The following is a 23,178-nucleotide window of genomic DNA, read 5'->3' as shown; positions in this document are numbered from 1 at the left end:
GCAACTGTAGACAACACATATATGTTCAAGGCAAGAATGGGGAAATGGACTATGCAAGCTGTATTAATTTTGATCAGGAAAACTAAAATTTCCTAGAAACTCTCGAAACTTCCATTTATGTCTCCCTGGACAGAATTAGCTTCAAGGGAGTCCACATTAATATTTCGATGAGTGTATTGCCACCCCCAAATAAAATCTGTATCCTTTTAGCAAGGGAGAAGGAGAAAATAGTTGATACTGGATAAGTAGCTAACAGTGCCTCCCAGAAGTCACAGACATCTTTACTTGTTATTGACTGTTGAATCAAATTATTATTTGTTAGTGAAGGTCACATATTTTGTATCCTATATAGCTGATAATGCTCAGCTTTCTCTTTTATCTTGCATAAACCTAACTATGCCATTTTTCTTTTTTTCCTTTTATTATTTTTTAAACAATTTTTATTTTTTCATTATAGTTGGTTCACAGTGTTCTGTCAGTTTTCTGCTGTACAGCAAAGTGACCCAGTTAGACATACATATATACATTCTTTTTCTCACATTATCCTCCATCATGCTCCATCACAAGTGACTAGATATAGTTGCCAGTGCTAGACAGCAGGATCTCATTGCTTATCCATTCCAAAGGCAATAATTTGCATCTGTTAACCCCAGATTCCCAGTCCATCCCACTCCCTCCCCCTTGGTAACCACAAGTCTATTCTCCAAGTCCATGAGTTTCTCTTCTGTGGAAAGGTTCATTTGTGCCATATATTAGATTCTAAATAGAAGTGGTATCATATGGTGTTTGCCTTTCTCTTTCTGACTTCACTTAGTATGAGAGTCTCTAGTTCCATCCATGTTGCTGCAGATGGCATTATTGTTCTTTTTTATGGCTGAATAGTACTCCATTGTGTATATATACCACATCTTTTTAATCCATTCATCTGTTGATGGAGATTTAGGTTGTTTCCATGTCTTGGCTATTGTGAATAGTGCTGCAGTGAACATACGGGTGCATGTGTCTTTTTCAATCAAAGTTTTGTCCAGATATATGCCCAAGAGTGGGATTGATGGGGCATATAGTAGTTCTATATTTAGTTTTCTGAAGTACATACTGTTTTCCATAGTGGTTGTACCAGCTTACACTCCCACCAGCAGTGTAGGAGGTTTCCCTTTTCTCCACACCCCCACCACCATTTGTTATTTGTGGACTTATTAATGGTGGCCATTCTGAATGGTGTGAGGTGGTACCTCATAGTAGTTTTGATTTGCATTTCTCTAATAATTAGTGATGTTGAGCATTTTTCATGTGCTCGTTGGCCATCTCTATATCTTCTTTGGAGAAATGTCTATTCAAGTCTTTTGCTCATTTTTCCATTGGGTTGTTGGCTCTTTTGTTGTTGAGTTGTGTAAGTTGTTTGTATGTTCTAGAGATTAAGCCCTTGTCAATTGCATCACTTGAAACTGTTTTCTTCCATTCTGTAAATTGTCTTTTTGGTTTTTTTGTGTTTTCCTTTGCTGTGCAAAAGCTTGTCAGTTTGATTAGGTCCCCTTGGTTTATTTTTGCTTTTATTTCTGTTGCCTTGGGAGACTGTCCTGAGAAAATGTTTGTACAGTTGATATCAGAGAATGTTTTGCCTGTGTTCTCTTTTAGGATTTTGATGGTGTCTTGTCTTACGTTCAAGTCTTTAAGCCATTTTGAGCTTATTTTTGTGCATGGTATAAGGGTGTGTACCAGTTTCATTGATTTGCATGCAGCTTTCCCAGCACTGCTTGCTGAAAAGACTGTCTTTTTCCCGTTTTATATTCTTGCCTCCTTTGTCAAAGATTAATTGACCATAGGTGTCTGGATTTATTTTTGGGTTCTCTATTCTGTTCCATTGGTCTGTATGTCTGTTTTGGTACTGGTACCACACTGTCTTGACTACTGTGGCTTCGTAATATTGCCTGAGGTCTGGGAGAGTTATGCCTCCTGCTTGGTTTTTGTTTCTCAGGATTGCTTTGACAATTCTGGGTCTTTTGTGGTTCCATATAAATTTTGGATTGTTTGTTGTAGTTCTGTGAAAAATATCATGGGTAATTTGTCTGTATCAGTATTTAATGCTGTAAATCTTGCTACTTATCTAAGATAGACAGACAGACAGACAGATAACCTCCAAAATTGATTTAGTTCAGAAGTATTGGATTCATTCCAGCTTTTCCTTTCTCTGACAGTGAGAAGCAGGCTCCCAGTATTCTCAATGTACATACTATTTTCTTAGTTCTATCAATCTCCATTTATCCAACCTCTCAGGCTTCGTTGAACCACTGCACTGCTTAGCCACCTTCTTCACCCAGCCTTCAAACCCTCAGTTTTTCACCTTTCACCATCTCTGAAATCATAGCATTTTAAAATTGATGGTGTGTATAATATCGACAGTGTTAATTCTTGCTTAATGTTCCATGAAATATGGTGCCTGTTATAATTGACAATATCTTGGATCTGAGGAAGAATGCTTATTTAGATATGTATTTGCCTAGAGTTTAAGAAGATAAGTAAATTTGATTTAAGTGTTAACATAATTTTAAATGACAGTATTTTTGGATGATCAAAAGGAATATTTTTGGAATTGCTTTGGAATTGTAACATGTCTGTGTACAATGAAAGATGTATTTGTTGTTTCATCACATGACTGAAGAAGTAGAAGGTAGTGTCTAGTGTCTGCTAAATATAATAAGCATTTAAACTATATAAGAGAGCCACTTATGGATACTTTTAAGAAAAACACAGATATGCTATTTCAGAGCAGTTTTGTGCACTGTTGTAATTGATAACATTTTATTACTAATATAATATCATAACTTTAATTATTAAAGTACATGTCAGTTACATCTGATAACGAAGTAACCAGTGCCTCTTCATAATTTTGTTCTCTTGGGATACATTTTTTTGTATCATTTATATAGCTTATCTTTTAAATATGAATATTATCCACTAAAACCTTGATCTTAATGTGTCTAAAAGATTTTAAATTGTCATCATCCTTTATACTATCCTATAAGAATGAAGTATTCATTGTACTTTTAGGATCTTCGAAATCAACTCTATGAATCATATTATTTAAATTTTATTTCTGCTATTTCAAGAAGTAAACTGGAAGATATTGCAAATGCAGCATTAGCAGCTAGTGCAGTAACGCAAGTAGCCAAGGTAAGAGATTTTGGTTAGTTGACAGCATTTTGTTAATGTAATTCTGAAACCTGTAAAATCATTATAGGTGTCTAATTTACGTAGGACCAGAACAATATAAGAAATATTTAGACTCAATACTTTTAGAAAGTGTTCTGATCATGTAAATTCTCTTCAGCTTGAACTAGGCAAAATAAACCAAACTAAAGGGACTTATTCAGTTAATTTGAAATATAAAAATAAAAAGCTGAATCAATTTTTGTTTTAGGCTGGGATTTGTATTATCTTTATAGCTCAACTTAGTTGTGTTGTCATAAATTATACTCAGAATATTTTGACATTGTTTTATCTACAATCACTGTAGTTACCATACCATCTTCAGATCTCTTTTAATTTGAGAGTATCTAGAACGGCTGTGCTGCATATTAAAAGAAGGAATTCACAACAGGCCAACAGTTTTATATCATGGGACTTTTAGTCAAGTTCAGCTTAATCATAAATAAATTTGTAAAATATATTCTTTGTTTGCCCTTCTTGAATTTGGGCAAGATACAATGGAAAATTCTACAGAATGATGTAGGACAAACCATGCCTTTATTTTCCATTTTTTCCACACTAATAGATTTTTTTTATTCCTGGATTTAGATAAGCCACTACTACTTCTGTATGGTTCTTGAGGCTTGTGTCTTATTATTTTTTCTCTTCCAAAATTTTATCATTAATTTTCATGAAGTAATAAGAATAGTTTTCAATTTAACTAAATTTAACATCTCAAATAGTTTTCGTATTTTTTCCTCCTGATTTGCATTTCTAAAGAATTGGTATAACTTTTCCCCATCTATAAATATACTTTACAGTTGAAAAACATTTAAAAAAAAAAAAAAAAAGGGGAGTTCCCGTCGTGGCGCAGTGGTTAACTAATCCAACTAGGAACCATGAGGTTGCGGGTTCGGTCCCTGCCCTTGCTCAGTGGGTTAACGATCCGGCGTTGCCCTGAGCTGTGGTGTAGGTCGCAGACGCGGCTCGGATCCCGCGTTGCTGTGGCTCTGGCGTAGGCCGGTGGCTACGGCTCCGATTGGACCCCTAGCCTGGGAACCTCCATATGCTGAGGGAGCAGCCCAAGAAATAGCAAAAAAAAAAAAGACAAAAAAAAAGAAAAATATTTGACATGACTTTCTTAGGAAAGTGTGATTAAAATGAATATAAAAATTGATATTGTGGGAGTTCCCGTCGTGGCGCAGTGGATAACGAATCCAACTAGCAACCATGAGGTTGCGGGTTCGGTCCCTGCCCTTGCTCAGTGGGTTAAGGATCCGGCGTTGCCCTGAGCTGTGGTGTAGGTCGCAGACGCGGCTCGGATCCCGCGTTGCTGTGGCTCTGGCGTAGGCCGGTGGCTACGGCTCCGATTGGACCCCTAGCTTGGGAACCTCTATATGCCGTGGGAGCGGCCCAAGAAATAGCAAAAAAAATTGATATTGTGGTTTATCTTCAAAATTGATATCCATTCCCATCCCAGACACAATTAAAAAAATTTATATCTTCTTAAATTTTGTTTTCTCAAAATACTACTGTCCTTAATGATTTGTTGCCTGAAGACTTGTTTTTGATTGCTTTTTAATGTTAACTTCTCAATCTTGCCCAATTAGATAATCTGTTACATTGCATATTTTTTAGTTATTGAATATAATTGTAATTTTTTCCATTTTACCAGTGGTAGATTAAGTCAAACTAAATGTGCGTTCAATATTGTAAAATTGATTTGAAAACCTTTTCTTTTGTTTTTAGGTTTTTGATCAATATCTCAACTTTATTACTTTGGAAGATGATATGTTTGTATTATGTAATCAAAATAAGGAGATTGTTTCATATCGTGGTATGTAAAAATAGGAATATTTTAATTCATTGTTAACAGAATGAACTGTGTAGTGAGAAAAAAAATAGTGAACATGTTTAATGAACACCAGAACCAGCTTTGTTACTGCTGTAAGCAAGGAGCTATAAAAGATTTTTTTTTTTATCTTTTTGTCTTTTCTAGGGTCGCATTTGCAGCATATGGAGGTTCCCAGGCTAGCGGTCCAATTGGAGCTGTAGCCACCGGCCTATGCCAGAGCCACAGCAATGCAGGATCCGAGCCACATCTGCAACCTACACCACAGCTCAGGGCAACGCCGGATCCTTAACCCACTGAGCAAGGGCAGGGATCGAACCTGCAACCTCATGGTTCCTAGTTGGATTTGTTAACCACTGAGCCACGACGGGAACTCCCCTAAAAGATTTTTTTAAGCACACAAAGAAAACATTCCTCAGACTGAATTCTGTCACTTATAAACAGTGTTTACTAAATCTTTTGTCAGCTCAATGAAACACCTGTTATTTGACCATAGCAACTTGAATAAATGGGTTCACTCATGACAAGACGGTATATTAGTAGTAGGATTCAGGTAATCTTTTAGTACTTGACAGAGGAGCTTACTTTGCTTTTCTGTGCTTTAGTTTCCTTTTGCTTCCATTGAGCCTTGTTATTGAAATTAAGCAACATCTCTAAATTCCAGTGTGTTTGCTAATGTGCCCATTAATAGATTTTTGACAGTACTGTAGTTATTTACAGAAGTCTATTTATAGTTGACTTTTAAATTAATTACCTACTTAAATTACATTTTAAAACCTGGTTTCCTTAAGCCTTTAAGCTAAACTTGTAAATTTTGTGACGTTATTTATAAATCTGGTTTACATGAAAACAAATACCTTTACTTTTTCTTTGATCTTTTAACTCAGATTGAACTGACTGAATTCTGATCAGTCTGATTTAACAAACTTAGTAAACTTGGTTTGTTAAATTCACTTAAACAGTTATAAGTTGCATTTATAAATTCAGCACATTAATTTTCTGATTATTTTTAATTGATGTGTAGTTGATGTACATATTATGTAAGTTACAGGTGTACAGTATAGTGGTTCACAGTTTTTAAAGGTTATATTCCATTGATAATTATTATAAAATATTGGCTATATTCACTGTGCTGTACAGTATATCCTTATAGCTTATTTTATAGGTAATAGTTTGTACCTCTTAATCCCTGCTGCTAAGTTATCCCACCCCCTTCCCTTTCCCCACTGGTAACCACTCTTTTGTTATCAATAACTGTGAGTCTGCTTTTCGTTGTTGTTATATTCACTAGTTTGTTGTATTTTTTTAGATTCCACATATAAGTGATAGCATGCAATATTTGTCTTTCTATGTATGACTTACTTACTTAGCATAATACCCTCCAAGTCCATCCATGTTTCTGCAAACAGCAAAATTTCATGATTTTTTTTAATGACTGAGCAGTTTTAGGTACTTTATATGCCAGAGCAGACAAATTTATAAGTCAAATATTTTAATAAATATTAAAGATAAATTTATGGGGAGTCTGAGTTCATTAAACATTCAAGTGTTTATATAAATTTATCTTCCTTTATCTCTCAACTTAAAAAAAAACATACATCTGGGAGTTTCCTGGTAGCTCAGCAGGTTAAGGATCCAGCATTGACTCTAGTGGTGCACGTTTAATCTCTAGCTAGGGAGCAACTTCATGCCGTAGGTATGACGATTTTAAAAAACCCAAAACAAAAACAAACAAAATCACACCTTTGAAATTAATTATTAATCATTGAATTTAAGGGATAAATTTATTAATTTTAAAGTGTAGTCACAGTTAATTGCCTAGGTTCTCAATAATATAATGATAGTACCATAATAATAACAGATTGCCCTGTGTACACTTTACAATATAAGTTCATTTACTCCTCAGAATAACTTTATGAAATAGGTATTAATATTGTTTCTCTTTTCTAGATGAAAAAACTAAGGCACAGATAATAAGTAACTTGATAAGGACATAGCAGAACCAGGTTACTAAACCCAGGCACTTACTCCAGAGATAGTGCTCTTAACTATTATGTAGTTATATGCCAAATCCTCTCAAACACCATAAGCGTTTTAACTAATAATTTTGAACAGATTATTCCAGGCATAAATGAGATATATTAATTTGAACAGATTATTCCAGGCATAAATGAGATATATTAATACCTTGGATTCAAACTGTATCACCTATTTCCCATGAATTGGTAATTTATCTGATAAAGGAAGCAGATTTTGTCACCTGTTAGACTTAGACTAGTGACTCTGAGAAACCAGGCTGTGGTCTAAAGCTAGTTGGGCCAGTGACTGTTTCAGTCCTTTCAGAGTTGTAGGACTAGGTCCTGAAGGTTGGAGTCTTCATAGAGATTTTATCTAAACCAGAGATTGGCAGAATGAGCTGAGTATTTTCTGATGCCCCTGAATTTATATAATTAACATTATATCCTTATACCATTTCTGTCATCTGATTTGCAGCACATTTCCTCATCCAGATTCTGGTTAAAGTCTTTGTTATTTTTATGTTTTCTTCATGTATCATATTTTTTTTAAAATTCTTTGATATATCCTATTGGATTCTGTTCTCATCTCATGCTGACCATGAGTTGTATTGAATTTTATATTTGTTTTCATATTCAGGATTTTGGGAAATTAAAAAATATTAAATAGATAATATTTTAGCCCGGTAAGTCTTTTACCAAGTAATCACTGAGCATCTACTTGTCAGACACTGGGCCTGAGTACTATGAGAGGCAGGAAGATGAATAAGGTAGGGTCTCACACAGTCTTCACAGCAATGTTTCTTAAAGCGTAACCCCACCAATTTATTTTTCAAATATGGAAGCCAGGGTATAGTAAAGTAGTCAGGACCTCACAGTCCACTGTTTGTCAAAGTAAGTAGGCTTACTACCTCTCCACTTATTCTTCCCTCCTGGCTAGGGATGATTATTACTTTTACCTTTTAAAAACATTTGAAATGTTGGTTTTTAAAGTTCTAAGCAAGAAATAGTATAAAAAAAGAAAAAAGCATGTAGCTCCAGGAATCACCTGATGAGTTTGTCAAAATTTTAGATTTCCTAGAGTTGTCCCAAGTCTGTTGAATTGAATCCCTGAGGGAAAGAGCTAAGGATCTTTAATTGTTAATAGCTTCCAGAGAAAATGCCTTCTCTTCTCTCATATATTCTTAGAGTGATTCCTATACCCACTAAAGCTTGAGAACCACTTATGTACAGTCTAGTAGATTAGAAAAGAAGTTCATATAATTTGTTATAATACAAAGAAAATGTGTGTGATGTTACTCTTAGATACTGATTTGCATTGTGTTTTTCTGGCAGTAGTTGAATAAGATCATTAGTTTCTTGAGGCAATCTAATGTTTGTGAATAAAATTACAGAATATGATATTTATTTTCCTATTCTGGCAAAAATTTTGTATAATTTATGTGGTGAGTTTTTTTTATTCTATTTTTGGAGCTACTCATTATTGATATTGAGTGGCATTATTTTCAGGTATTATAATTTTTAGTGCATACTTGTTCACCTAAAGTTTAAAGCATAAAAATTTTTACTTGAGTTTATAAATATCAAATTGCATATTCTTAGGTGTTTAGTAATAATTTTAAGAATTTAATAAAAATAAGGCACAAATTTTGGTTGTTTTTTTTCTCCTTTACCTGTGTCATTTTAGCCATTAACAGGACAGATATCACAGACACAGAAATGGAAACTGTTATGGACACTATTGTTGACAGTCTCTTCTGCTTTTTTGTCACACTGGGTAAGTTTTCAGATCTTTCTGTTTATTTCTTCAAAGCAAATTAACAACTCTTTTTAACCTTATTTATTTATTTTTTGTCTTTTAAGGGCTGCACCCACAGCATATGGAAGTTCCCAGGCTAGGGGTCAATCGGAGCTAAGCTGCCAGCCTAGGCCACAGCCACAGCAGTGCAGGATCTGAGCCACTGTATCTGCAACCTACATCACAGCTCATGGCAGTGCCGGATCCTTATCACACTGAGCAAGGCCAGGAATTGAACCCATGGTCCTCATGGATACCACTCGGGTTCGTTACCACTGAGCCACGATGGGAACTCCTTAACCTGTTATACTGTGATATGACCCCCTATTTATCTGGATCTCTAAAGGCCCTCTCCGGAATTAGAATAAAACACACATTCTGGAGTTCCCTTGTGGCACAGCGGTTTAAGGATTTGGTGTTGTCACTGCAGCAGCTTGAGTCACTGCAGTTGCACAGGTTTGATCCCTGGCCCTGGAACTTTCACATGCCAAGGGCTAGGCCAAAAAACAAACACACACACACAAAAGAATAAAATATACATTCTGTACTGTATGTAAAACCATGGTTCTTCTAATAATTAGATGTAGCTAACACTTAGCAGATGTCGAGTTACCACCTTAGATGTCTTTGGTAATTGTAACTTTCTCTTATATTGTTCGAATATTTGCTGGTGACTTTACCTGTATGCCTTCTAATTTTCTGTTGATATTTGATTTTGAAAAATTTCAAATATACTTCTAATTAGAGAGATGTATGTCCGGTAACTATTAAGGCAAACTTCCAAGGCTCTAGGAAACGCTAAATTTACATATAATACTAATCCAACATACTTTCAGAATTTAAGCATTTCTTTGGAATATCTAAATTTACTTATAGGTACACTGTATTTAGTATCCAATGTATGACTTTATTCTTTACTATTCATTAATAATGGATCTGTTTAGAAGCCTGTATGACTTTATTCTTTACTATTCATTAATAATCTGTTTAGAAGCCTTCTCATTGCAGTTTTAATCTTGCAGACACAGAAAACCTTTCAGTTAAAATGATCCTTACAGTAACTTAATAAAATTTCTCTCCATTTCAAAAATGAGAAAATTAAGAAAGATACATGCATAGTTTAGGATATAGACAAAAATTTGAGAAGAATTTGTGTGCAGGTTTGGGGGCTCCTTCCTTTCAAGGATTTTTCCCTTTAATTTCCAGTCTTTGATTTCTCAGCTCAGTAAGTCTTCTGTTTTCTGCTTGAGATTACTCTCCTGTGTGCCGTGCAAATTGGAAAGTACCTTTAGGAGGAAAGGTGGTTAGAAGTTCTCTCTCACTTTTCAAATATATTTCTTCTTTGATAAGTTTCACCCTCCTCTACTTTCTGCCTGCCTTTGATTGCTTTCAGTACCTTCAAATGGGGGTTGATCTTAGGTTTTGTTTGGTTTTTGTTTGTTTGTTTTTAAGAAAGCTCATGTATACCACTTTTAGTCATTAAACAGACATAATTAATCTCTCTTTTTTGCCGTCCCACACAGTATCCAGAATTTTGCCGAGTACTATGTTTATTGTGGACATTAAGGTTATTTTTGCTTGATGATAACTGTATTTCCAAAAGAAGAGTAGATTGAAAAAGAAATACAAAGACCACTGAAGTGTTAGAAGCCACTTTTATTACATAGAGTGTCAGAAAGTGATTTTTTTCAAAGGAAAAATTGAAATTACTGCCAATCTGACATAGAAGGATATCAATAAATTAAGTGAAAGAAAGCAAATTTAGAGTTCCCATCATGGCACAGCAGAAATAAATCCAACTAGGAACCATGAGGTTGCGAGTTTGATCCTTGGCCTCGCTCAGTGGGTTAAGGATCTGGCATTGCCATGAGCTGTGGTGTAGGTTGCAGTGCGACTCAGATCCTGCGCTGCTGTGGCTTGTGGTGTAAGCCAGCAGCTATAGCTCCGATTGGACTCCTAGCCTGGGAACTTCCATATGCCACAGGTGCGGCCCTACAAATAAAAAAAAAGCAAAAAAAAAATAAAGCAAATTGAAGGATGGTATGTAAAATATCCTATTTTTGTTTTTTTGTACATTCCACATACACACTTATTTAGACTGTATATAGAATATAACCTGAAAACATTTGCATCTAATTCTTAGGGGATTATTTTGGGGTGCTAGAATCAAGAGGTTTAACTTTATACATCTCATATTTGGATTTTCTTAGGACAGACATGTATAGCATGCCATCAGAAGAAAACAGTTTTTAAAAATGTACTAATATTTCGCATGTTTACTTTTGCAATTGACTGAACATGCCTTGTATAGAGGTTAAATGGAAGAACTTAGCTATATAAATATTACAATGTTCTGTGTTTTATGAGATTTTTGATGCAGTTTGATTTTTTTTTTCTCATTTTAGAATTTCAGACTTCAATAAAACTTGGAATAATAAAGAGAAATTAAAATGTCCAAAATGATTTGATAATAAATTGAAACCAACTTGAGTAGCATTTTACATTATGCACAGAATGTGTTTAATCTTTTAAATTAGTATTTTTTTTAAAAGGCCATAATCCTTCATTATTAATTTTTAATACAAAAAAATAATAATGCCAAATTGCTAAATTAGATAAGCTCTTTTCATTTTTTTTTTAAGTACTGAAGTGAACCCTGTGAGTAGAGTAGACTTTTTGAAACTGCCTTTAGGGGGATCAGTCAACCCATTGAAAAAATACAGTCACACTGGCCCACACAATATAAAAATCATCTTTTTCTGACCCCCAATGTTGTCTTTATAAATGGGAAGGTCCATTTCTGATACCTTGCTTTTACTCTCAAGATTATAAATCCATTTATGTTTGTAGCCTCAATTTGTATGCATCTCTCATATGGTATTATTTGATGCTAGTGTATACGTATCCATTTTAATTATTAAGAGCTTAGCCATTTTAATTATTAAGAGCTGAGATCATTGCTAATATCTTTTATTAAAATAGGTGCTGTTCCTATAATCCGATGTTCAAGAGGAACAGCAGCAGAAATGGTAGCAGTGGTGAGTTCATGCAAATATCCATTGGGGATAAATAATATTGTCTCAGTTGTTTTCCCTAATTACCTCAAGTGTTTTTGTTAATATTAACTATGTATATAATTGTTATAGGTTATTAAGAACCAAAGGCAAATATTTTTATTTTATAACATTGTGATTCCACCAAAAATAAAAAGTAATCATTGTGATCATATGATGGAGTAAAATGATTTACTCCAATGTGAGTGTGCTATTTCAGCCCTGTTTCTTTTTCACTAAAGTGTATATTCCTCATTCAGCTTTGTGTCTCTAAGTATTATTTTATACTTATTTGATCCCCTAAATCACTTAATGTTTAACTTCATTTAGCAGACATTTATTAATACTTATAATCATTTTTTGAAGTGATGAACTATATTTTGCTTTTCCATAATACTGGGGTAAAATATTCAGTATAAGATAAGCATTTGAGATCTCCTGTGGTGTTGTAGCAGGTTCAGGATTCGGTATTGTCACAGTAGCAGCTTGGGTGGCTGCTGTGGTGCAGGTTTGATCCCTGGTCTAGAAACTTTCACATGCCACAGGCACAGCCGAAAAAAACAAATAAAATAGAATAAAAAAAGCATTCAAAAATTTGCTTTAGGAGCTCCCTGGTGGCACAGCAGGTTAAGAATCCAGAATTGTCACTGGTATGGCTCAGGTTGTAACTGTGGCACAGGTTTGATCCTTGCCCTGGGAACTTCTGCATACTATGGACGTGCACTGCCCCCCCCCCCCAAAAAATTTTGCTTTAAATATAAAAGATAAATAAGATGTTAGAGAAATTACAGAATTACTGAAAAGAAGGTAAATGGTATGGAAAGCTAGAGGAAGATTTTTGAGTTTTTATTAGCCTAAATGAATCATTGACTGATGGAGAGTTGGTTTCTTTCACATACTCCATTTCTATTCTGGAGCCGCTTGCAGCCACCACTATTTAGATAGCTTCCTTGGTACAGCAGAGTTATGCTTTGGGAGAGAAGATAGGTCATTACTGCAAAGTGTTTCCTGTATCTAAAGTAAAAATAACCAGCAGAAAGTCATTGTTAGTGAAATCAGGTCTGAGTCAGAATAGAACAAAAAAAAGCATTGGTCTTTCCAAGTCCAAGTTAGGATGATATTGAATAGTAAAGAAGCTAAAATGTTAGAATTGCTGTTTTATAAGTAAATTCTAAGTTCCTTAGTTATGAAATGAAGAACACCTGTGTATTACCCTGTATGAAGTTCGCTGAAACTGGTCTTTAAGAATTAATTTAAAATTTCATTTTTCAGAAACTAGATAAGAAACTTCGGGAAAATCTAAGAGATGCAAGAAACAGTCTTTTTACAGGTGACACACTTGGAGCTGGCCAATTCAGGTATTATGTTAATTAATGTACACTTGAAAATGAAACATTTTTAGAGTTTTTTGCATTGTTTTCCTTTTCTAATAGAATACCCTTATACTGGAAAATCAGGATCAGAGTTTTGACTGAGATAGTTCTCAAAAATACAAATGGAATATTTTATTTAAATTACCTTCTTTTGTTTGAATTTCCTGTTTTGCATTTTTTTCATCTGTAGGAGAAATTTTTCTGTTTAGATATACAGCTTTAACAGTCAAAAGACATTTTAATTATCGTTAAGCCTCTTGGTTATTAAAAAAAAAAGTAAGTGAAAAACTTGTGATTCCATGTCTGTTTCTACCTATCAATTGATTTCCATTTTTACACTAAAATAATCATATTTTTGTTTTTGTTAGCATGTCTTGCATGAATGGATAATGACAAAGTTACTGACTGCTCAATTATTATTGGAAAGAAATCCTTTTTAAAAAAAGCTATCCACTGGAGTTCCGTGATGGCTCTGCAGATTAAGGATCCTCCATTGTCATTGCTGTGGCATAGATTTGACCCTTGGCCCCGGAACTTCCACATGCTGTGGGTGTGGCCAAACAAACAAACAAAAAACCATCCATCTTAGTACATTTAACTTTTGATTATTAAAAATAATGAACAGTATTGGAACGAAGAAGTAAAGAAACCTAAACCAGTGCATAAAAAATATTTCAAGAGGAATAGACAGTATTTTGGAAAATTAATTTTTACCCCTAGTTTTAAGTGAATTAATAAATACAGCCTGTGAAAATATATTGATACTCAGTATATCTGCCTTCCAGGAATAACAATTTTATGGGAACCTTCTATAGACTTCAAGTCAATTTCGATGGCTCTCTGCAGTATTATATACTATTTCTACAATTTGGAGTCACTAACATTGTGTTTCAATTGTTTATTCAGCTGTTTCACCTCCTATGTAAACTGTTCTGTAACTTCATTAAATATTCTAAATATTTCTTATTAAGTAGAGCAGACACATCAAATTTTCACCTGATTTTTTTTTTTTTTTTTTTGGTAACAGAAGCAACTACTATGTCATACCTTACTTAATAGTTCCTTTTTTATTGTGCTCTGGTATAGGTCTTAGAAACCAATGTAAAGGCACTGTTTTGGAGTTCCCGTCATGGCTCAGTGGTTAAAGAATCTGACTTAGAACCATGAGGTTGCAGGTTCGATCCCTGGCCTCATTCAGTGGATTAAGGATCTGGGGTTGCTGTGAGCTGTGGTGTAGGTCACAGACACAGCTCGAACCTGGTGTTGCTGTGGGTCTGGTGTAGGCCAGTGGCTACAGCTCCAAATAGATCCCTAGCCTGGGAACGTCCATAAGCCGCAGGTGCAGCCCTAGAAAAGACAAAAAGACCAAAAAAAAGCACCGTTTTATTTGGATAATTTTTTTAGTGTATTCACTATAAGCATAATGTAGTTACCTTATTTTTAGTTTGTTGGGTACGTTTCTACATTATTTGAATTAGGGGTCAGCAGCATTATTGGACTATTGTTAAATGTATTTGTACCCAATTGTAGGCTGATGATTCTCAACAAGAATTTGGTAATGTCTAGAGACATGTCAATTGTCACAACTGGATAGATGCTACTGGAATCTAGCAGGGTGTATTATGGGATGCTGCGCACATCCTGCACTGCACAGGACATCTCCCATAATAAGGAATTATCCCACCCCCAATGTCAATATTGCTGAGTGAAGAAAACCTTCGTAGACTCTCCTCCCCATCCTCCACGTATCTCTGGGGTATTAAATGATAGATGGTAAGAGTACCACCCCTACTTTTTATCGCCAAGTCTTATAGTCAGTGCAGTTGGGAGTTCACTGTCTTACACGTAATAGGGTGCAGTGAAATGGTTAGAGGTCTCCTGCAGGAGAATACACACACACACACACACCCCTCTATATGTAAATATATAGTTAACATAATCAGGTACCAGTGCTTATTGAAATTTGATGTGCATTCTTGACACAGTATAGTGCCTCTGAAGCAAAATCTCTACAACTATGGGGACACATGGTAACCAGATGACTTTGTGCCTCAATTTGCTCAAAGTGTAGTTTATTTCACATCTAAATGATAATGATGGAGTAAAACAATAAATGAAATGTCTGGTAAGTGAGTGATTATATAATTAGTTGCCATTGTAGCATGATGTTTTAGCTTCATGTATTATAATGGGATAGGGTTTTGTGAGGCTTTATTCTTGAGTCTGCTTTTTTCAATTTGTATTTATAGAAAAAATTAGAATTGATAATTTATGAAACTATCCAACATTTGTATAAATTTCTAAGATCATACTCTTTGTAATTGTTTTCCCTGAAACTGACAAAGGCTTTTTTCCTTTTATTCAAAAATGTAAAATATAAATCTGAGTAGAACTTATTTTGGTAACTATAAAAGTTATTCTATAAAAGTAGTTGTATAGATTTTTTCATTTAAAAGAGTTTCCAGAGTAAGACTTATAATCTAGCATCATATACAGACTCTTAAGTAGCCCAAAGTATTCCTTTACTTGACTGATTGTATTAGAATTTTTTTAGAAAGCTAAGTATTATGAAATGTCAATATTAGCTTGCTTATTGTTCATATCAAAATGACATATACTGAAAGTATTAGAATAATTTAGATGTATACACTGGTATCAAGAGTTACATATTTTTTTTAATATGTTTACAGCTTCCAAAGGCCTTTATTAGTCCTTGTTGACAGAAACATAGATTTGGCAACTCCTTTACACCATACTTGGACATATCAAGCCTTGGTGCATGATGTACTGGTAAGAGGCTAAATATACCACTTTTTGCTAAAATGTAGTAACATTCAGTAAGTGGTCTTCTTAATTTAAAATTAGCATCAGGGTTATAGAAATACACACGAGAAAGATGGAACTGAGAAATAGGAACAAAAAGAAATAGGAACAATGGGATTTGGTATCACTGGATGTGGATGCTAAAAAATAGTGAGACCTTGAGGTTTAAAGCTCCAAATTTATGGTCTTTAAATAACAGTGTAAATCAGTGGTATTGTTGGAATGATGGGGAAAAAAAGAACAGGAAAATGAGTGGCTTTTTCCCCCCATACTGAGTAAGTAAATAAATTTGTTCTTGAGAAAAGCTGTAATTTATCCCCCCCCCTTTTTTTTCCTGAAAATTAAGCCTCATTTTATGGTAAAAGTAAATAGTATTTTTTAATATTACACCATATATTTTCTGAAGAATTCCACATAGGTAATTTCATGTTTAAAGCTATAATCTGATTCCAGTGCAATATGGAAACTAAGCCTGTTGTTTTGGAAGCCAATTAATTAAATGTTTCAAACAGGAGGCAAAAATTAAGTTGTGCAAATGCTGAGAACTAAGAAGTCACCATTGCATTTGGCAGTGTCAGGGTTATTAGTGAATTTGGTAAGACCAGGTTTCCACAGTATAGGTGCTAAACACTGAAGTGAGTTTAAGAGAGACTGGAAGGAGAGGCATAAGTGAGTGAATATAGACAAATCTTAAAAGAGTTTTGCTATATAGGAGAGAAAAGACGTGACTGCTGGCAGGGGGCATAAGGTCAAAAAGATTTTTAAATGAGAGAAAGTATAGCATGTTTATATATATTCCCTATTGGAAGATGATTGAAAGAAGAGTTGATTGTGGAGATACATGTGTCCTGTAGGTCTCTGGGAGGCATTAGTGACCAAGATGCCTGCAGGCCAGTATTTCTCAACCTTGACGCTATTGATATTTTTGGGCCGGATAATCCTTTGTTGTAGGGGCTGTCCTGTGCATCATAAGATGTTTAGCAGCATCCCTGACCTCTACCTTCTAGCTACCAGTAGCAATCCTTAGTTCTGACAACCAAAATGTCTTCAAATATTGCCAAATACACCCAGAGGGGGAGAGAGGGGCAGAATTGTCTCTGATCAAGAACTACTGTTATAGGCTGATGACAAGTGTTTCAAAGCTGGAGTTGTTTTAGGGAAGAGGACAAGTAAAGAGTCTGGTAGTAACAAGGAAGATAGCCCAATCCCAGGTCTAGTGATATGAGCTGTGTGACAAGCAAAAAAAAAAAAAAAAGAAAGAAAAAGGTGGTTACCATCTGAGAAGGCTACAGGGGATAGCCAGTTCGAGTTCAGAAAGGACAGTGGAAGACCAGAAGTGCAAAAAAAATAAATAAATAAAAATAAAAAACAGAAGTGCAAGAAAGTACAGTAGAAGTTGAGGGTAGATGTTCAGAGTAGGAGATTTTGCTGATGACTGAATATGATTTCCAGAGAGTAGGCAAAATAGTTTCAGGAATCCAGTAAGAATGAGAGATGGTATCTGAAGTGGGAGTGGGTAGTATAGAGGCAAGCAGGCACTAATGGGCATAATCAGATAGTTTTGATAGTCTCAAGTTAGATTTGGTTCTGACTATTGGGTGGGAGCAAGGGTCTTAATAAGGAATACAGACCAGGGGTCATCTCTTCACTCCTGCCAGTAGTGCATGGAGGCTTATGGAGCATTGAGATCCTGGGATCCTTTCTAATTCCTGAACTTGAAGAGTTCCTGGAGGAAAATAAATACACTTTGAGTACAGGAGATAGGACATATATACAGGTAATTGCAATATAAAGGAACATGCTGAGTCCCCATTGTCAGAAGATAAATTTGGAAACAATTTAGAGCAGACATTCCCCAAAACTAGACAAGGTTAATACTGTTTTTGAGGTTTTAACTCTTCCAGAGTAAAATTAGAATACTAAAGAATATGAAATGAGTTTTTAGACTGATCTTTATAGTAGTTTTTTTTAGTGCTTTACCTTTTAGTATCCTTGTAAGGTATAATATACTAATTTTTATTTCCTACTCTGTAAAATTAGAATATCCTTTTAAAAATACAAGACGATAAAAGAATATGGAAAGGGTTTTGGGACTTTGTACTAATCCTCACAGAATAAAAAGTTGGAAACCATGAATTTCCAAGGAATACAGTTTAACAAATATTAAGTGCCTCTTCTGTGCCAGACACTGTGCTAGTCAGTGGGATACAAGGTAAATGGAACATACGGAGTTTAGAATGGTGGATTCCTGTGGACATTTGGGTTATCATTTTTTTTATTTTTTGTTATAAAAGTGCAGTGCACATCTCTAGTTAACTTTCTTAGGCTAGGTTCTCAGATTCAGTAATACCCTTTAAGCAGTCTCTTCTCAGTGACATTCTTATTAGAATACTTAGGTCCTATGAAAAGTCTCTTTTAAAGGATTGGTTATACTAACCTACACAACTTATATTGACTTAATCCTGTTCATTAATTTTAATATAGTTTCTATATGTGAAAAAACTACAACCAAGATAGCATAACCAATTGTAAAGAAGGCATTTTCTATTGATTGTACAAGTGCTGTTTTTGAAGTTTCTTCTAAGCTTTTAAAATCCTTTACTAATTATACCCTTTACCTCCACAAGATGGAGTAAAAGTTCTAGATGGGAACTATTAACTTGAAATTAGAGGTTGCTTTTTGTATTATGTATCTTTGCCTGAAAATCCAGAACCTTGATAATATTTATATATCAGACCTTGGAAACTACTGTGTCAGAAAGGTGATTGTTGTCGTTTAACGTGGGAAATAACACTCTTCTGATGAAAATTTTTGCAGTGTCTCCTTACTTTTATCAGGATGTGAGAAGTAAACTCATTATTTAAAAAAAAATATTTAGGAAATCATGATTCCTTTTTATTGTGTCTTGGTTGCAGGAGGGGTAGATTTGATTGTTAAACCAGTGATTGGTTTTAAGCAAAGGGATGGAAATTATTTTGTTTTGGGCAGTGTCTTGTCCTTTAGTTGTCTTTTGTTCTTTCAAATTTTAGGTGCCCTTTTTGTGCCATTGGCCCTCTGCTACTGACTCTGATTATTTAAAACATTAAGTCAGAATTTATACTAATACACATAAAAATTTTAATAAAGTTTATTTTTTTCTTGACACTAAGGCAAAAAAGGAAGTCATTTCCAAGTTAATGTATACTTTTAAAAGGTTATTAGAACCTTTTAAAGAAAGGTTTCTAAGAAATGAGAAGCACTCATTTTCTTAAAGATATATGACATTTTTGCATTTGGTGGATTCCTTGTTGGGTACAATTTGACATATTTCTCTTTTCCCCAGAATTTCCTGTAAACTGATAGATTTAGAGACTTAATTAGATTGGTCTCAATTCCTTGCTAAGTTACTTGTACTTTACTTGGCTTTTATCTCATGCGAATATAAATCTTAGCTCTGCATAAATAGGTGTCACCTATACTACACAAATGTAATTTTGTTGACAGTAGCTCTGTCTGCCTCTACCAATCTGCTTTAACCTGTGAAAGGAAACAGGACTTCTGAAGACTTATAGCCATCTTTTTAGCTCCTCCCATTGGGATTTATTTATATCTGGTAATGGCATACTCTTGTCCAGTTCTCTAAATCAGGAAAGTGTGAACAGCAGTGGAAACAATCTTAGACTCTGCCATGTTAAAACTAATTCTTTTGTTTTGTGTATAAATGTTCAGTTTCTTCAACAAGAACGAGTACAGCACAGAATGTCTTGATTTCCCAATTTTCAAGACTGAAGTTACTTTTCTTTATTTGCCTGGCTGTTATGCAAACAATGGGAATATTCTTACTGCTATTACATTATTTCTCAAAACTCTTAACATCTTTTATTCCTTTATCATTTTGTTCAAGTGTTCCATCAATACTTTCGTAATATTATGTCCTCCTATTTTTAGAGCAGTAATTTTGCAAACAAGTTACTTTTATTTGGATGAACTGTGTCATCATCATGGAAATAGTACTTCACTAGAAATTATAGTTAATAAAGCATAACTATTTAAAAATGTTTCTCTTCTTCAGTATCTTTGTTTTGTTAGATAATTTTTAAAAACAAAAGATGTAGTTGTTGCTATCTTTTTATTGTACTTTCTTCCCACATGGATAATTTGTTGTGCAAAGGTGAGCTTGAGATATGGGATGGGAAAAGGAATTAAATAGGGTTATATTATGTTTATCCTATGATAATATAAGGAGTCTGTAGGAAAGACATAATATTAACAGGTTGAAATATAATGTAGTGTACTCTTTGTCAATAGACTTAATACTCTCAGACATCTATATATTTTGCACTCTTTTGTTTTAGGGGAAAAGCACAAGGAAGTAAGCTTTTGTAAAGGATTTGAGAAAGTTACAGGGTATGTTTAAGGATCCAAACTCAGTATTAATGACCTTTTTTTATCAAGGGGAGATTAAAGCAAAGATAACTCTGAGAAGAAGAGTGTGTGTGTGCGTGTGTGTGTAACTGGGCCACTTTGCTGCAGAGCAGAAATTGATAGAACATTGTAAATCAACTATAATGGAAAAATTTTAAAAGATAACTCACTTTTATCTTGTTTTTCATACATTTTTTTGAGAAAGGGAAAAAAAAAATCAAGCCTCACATGAGTAAACTTACATCTAGGCAAAAAAGTTTATTAGTACCTATTGGTCTGACTAGCTTTTAAAATTTATATGAAAAGAAGTGTTATTATTATTGTAGTTTCTGTTGCAGTTTTTTAGTGCAGTCCATCAAGTAACAGATCAGAGTGTTAAAGACTCTCTAAGAGTTTAAAAATTACGTTTAACATTGTGTTTGTTACTGGAAACAACTAGGCATCAAGAGACTTGGTCAAATAAATACAGCCAAATATTGGCCTACTGTGTAGCTGTGATAAAAATGAGGTAGATGTGCATATAAGATAGAGGAAGTCTCTAAGTACATCATTAAATGAGAAAACGAAGTATGTATAATATAATCCTATTGTTTCGAATTTGAAGGATATGTGTCTGCTGACATGCAAAAATATTTTTCTAAAAGGATATACAAGAACCTTAACATGGTTTTATGCATATTTTGAATTTGGTATCATATGCATCTACTTCTTTAATTAAAAATACATAAATAATTAAAAGTACCTTTATGTAACAAACATTGGAAGGTTTTTTTAAATTTCAAATTTGTATTATGTCCTTAGAAATAGTAGAAAAGGCAGCAAGAATCCATGTTTTTTTTCTTGTAGGAAATATTATGGTTCTTAATTTCGGAAAACTGTTATTTAAAACGGATTACTTTTTCCTAGGACTTCCATTTAAACAGAGTTAATTTGGAAGAGTCTTCAGGAACAGAGACTTCTCCAGCTGGTGCTAGACCAAAGAGAAAAAACAAGAAGTCTTATGATTTAACTCCAGTTGATAAATTTTGGCAGAAACATAAAGGAAGGTAAGAAAAACATTAATAAGTGAAAGATTCACCCCCTTAAAAGAAATGAAGATGTCATCTGACTTAATGAGTTTGAATTAAAAAAAAATCTAAACAGGCCATAGGAGTATATCTTACACAATGAATAAGAACTATAATTAAATAGTCTATGGACCTGTGTCTCTGTTATTCCTTTCCTAGTTTCTATGTTGTTTTTGTTGTTTTGTTTCCCCCTTCAAAATTCATACCATATAATTTTGACAATTTATAGACAGTCTTTCTAAATTTCCATTCTATCCCCATTCACCCTCTGTAGCACTATTTTTGTCTTAAAATTAGTTTTTGAGGTAGGGAGACATCAGGGTGTGATTTTCCCTTTTTGTTCCATGTTTGCCTTCATGCAAATTTTATTTTATTTTTATTTTTATTTAATTTTAAATTTATTTTTTGCTTTTTTTTTTTTTTAGGGCTGCACCTGCGGCATATGAAGGTTCCCAGGCTAGGAGTCAAATCAGAGCTGTAGCTGCTGACCTATACCATAGCCACAGCAACATCAGATTCAAACCTCATCTGCAACCTGTACCACAGCTCACGACAAAACACTAGATTCTTAACCCACTGAGTAAGGGCAAGGATGGAACCTGCTAGTCACGTTCATTTCTGCTGAGCTACAACAAGAACTCATATCTGTGGAGGAAATACCTAAGCATGAGAACCAGATTTCTTCAGTGTACATTAGAAATAATAGGTGAAAAAATTTGTAGCAGTTTACCATGTAATTTATTATAAGCAAATGTACAGATCCCGTTTATGGCTTTGTCCCTTTAAAATTGAGGGTACTTCATGAGCTCAATAACTGCTATAAAATTATCTATTAGAGCTCCTGCTGTAGCATAGTGGGTTAAGAATCAGACTACAGTGGCTCAGGTCGCTGCATAGGCAGGGGTTCTATCCCTGGCCCGGCGCAGTGGGTTAAAGGATCTAGCATTGCAGCAGCTGCAGCAGAGGTCGAAGGTTTAGTTTGGATTTAACCCCTGGTCTGCAGCTTCTATGTGCCGCAGGTATGGCCATTAAAAACAAAAACTTATCCAGTTATGGCTAGAAAAATCATTCTAAACAAACAAAAATAATTCCTCTGAGAAAAAAAGAATATTGCTCATCAACAATTATGGAAATACCATGTTAATAATAATTATTTTCACTATTTCAGCTGTTACTGTATCTATACATTTATGTCTATGTCCTTGACATGGCTGTTCTTTTTGGTCTCAATGTTTAAAGAGAAGTAAAATATAGACTTTAATACTGGAAAATCACATTGCTATAACAAAGAATTTTGGTTACTCTACAGTGAGAAGTCACTATCTTCTTTTCTCTGACTATAGAAATTTTGGGTACTGTTATAATTAACTTTATTTTAAATTATTTTCTTTCTTTGCAATTGCATAGTCTACATTTCCTTTTAGAATGGTAAAGTATAGGAATTTACAGTGTTTATGAAGGATGCAGGATTCCCCAATAGAAAAAAAAAAAGCATTAAGAAAACAGCTTCTTTATTCAAATATGGAAATTTTGAACATTTTCTTTAAGAAACATTGTTCCTTATGGTTAGGAACAAAGTAAGAGGTCAGTTAAATAGTAAAAACTT

At 34.2% G+C, this 23,178-nt stretch overlaps 1 protein-coding gene across 2 annotated transcripts in view; it reads left to right on the top strand.

Annotated features, from left to right (window-relative positions):
* Positions 1-23,178, top strand: part of SCFD1 (sec1 family domain containing 1) — a 109,580-nt gene that overhangs the window by 14,216 nt on the left and 72,186 nt on the right. For both annotated transcript variants that reach the window (XM_047795159.1, XM_047795158.1), the window contains exons 5-11: positions 3,049-3,171; positions 4,936-5,023; positions 8,741-8,830; positions 11,834-11,889; positions 13,177-13,262; positions 15,968-16,067; positions 21,412-21,551. In XM_047795159.1, the coding sequence (XP_047651115.1) occupies positions 3,049-3,171; positions 4,936-5,023; positions 8,741-8,830; positions 11,834-11,889; positions 13,177-13,262; positions 15,968-16,067; positions 21,412-21,551 (683 nt within the window). The remainder of the gene's footprint in view (positions 1-3,048; positions 3,172-4,935; positions 5,024-8,740; positions 8,831-11,833; positions 11,890-13,176; positions 13,263-15,967; positions 16,068-21,411; positions 21,552-23,178) is intronic.

The sequence above is a fragment of the Phacochoerus africanus genome, chromosome 9 (assembly GCF_016906955.1).
Source record: "Phacochoerus africanus isolate WHEZ1 chromosome 9, ROS_Pafr_v1, whole genome shotgun sequence".
Taxonomy (NCBI): domain Eukaryota; kingdom Metazoa; phylum Chordata; class Mammalia; order Artiodactyla; family Suidae; genus Phacochoerus; species Phacochoerus africanus.
The sequence above is the reverse complement of the archived record's forward strand: the minus strand, read 5'-3'. Positions and strand labels throughout refer to the sequence as shown.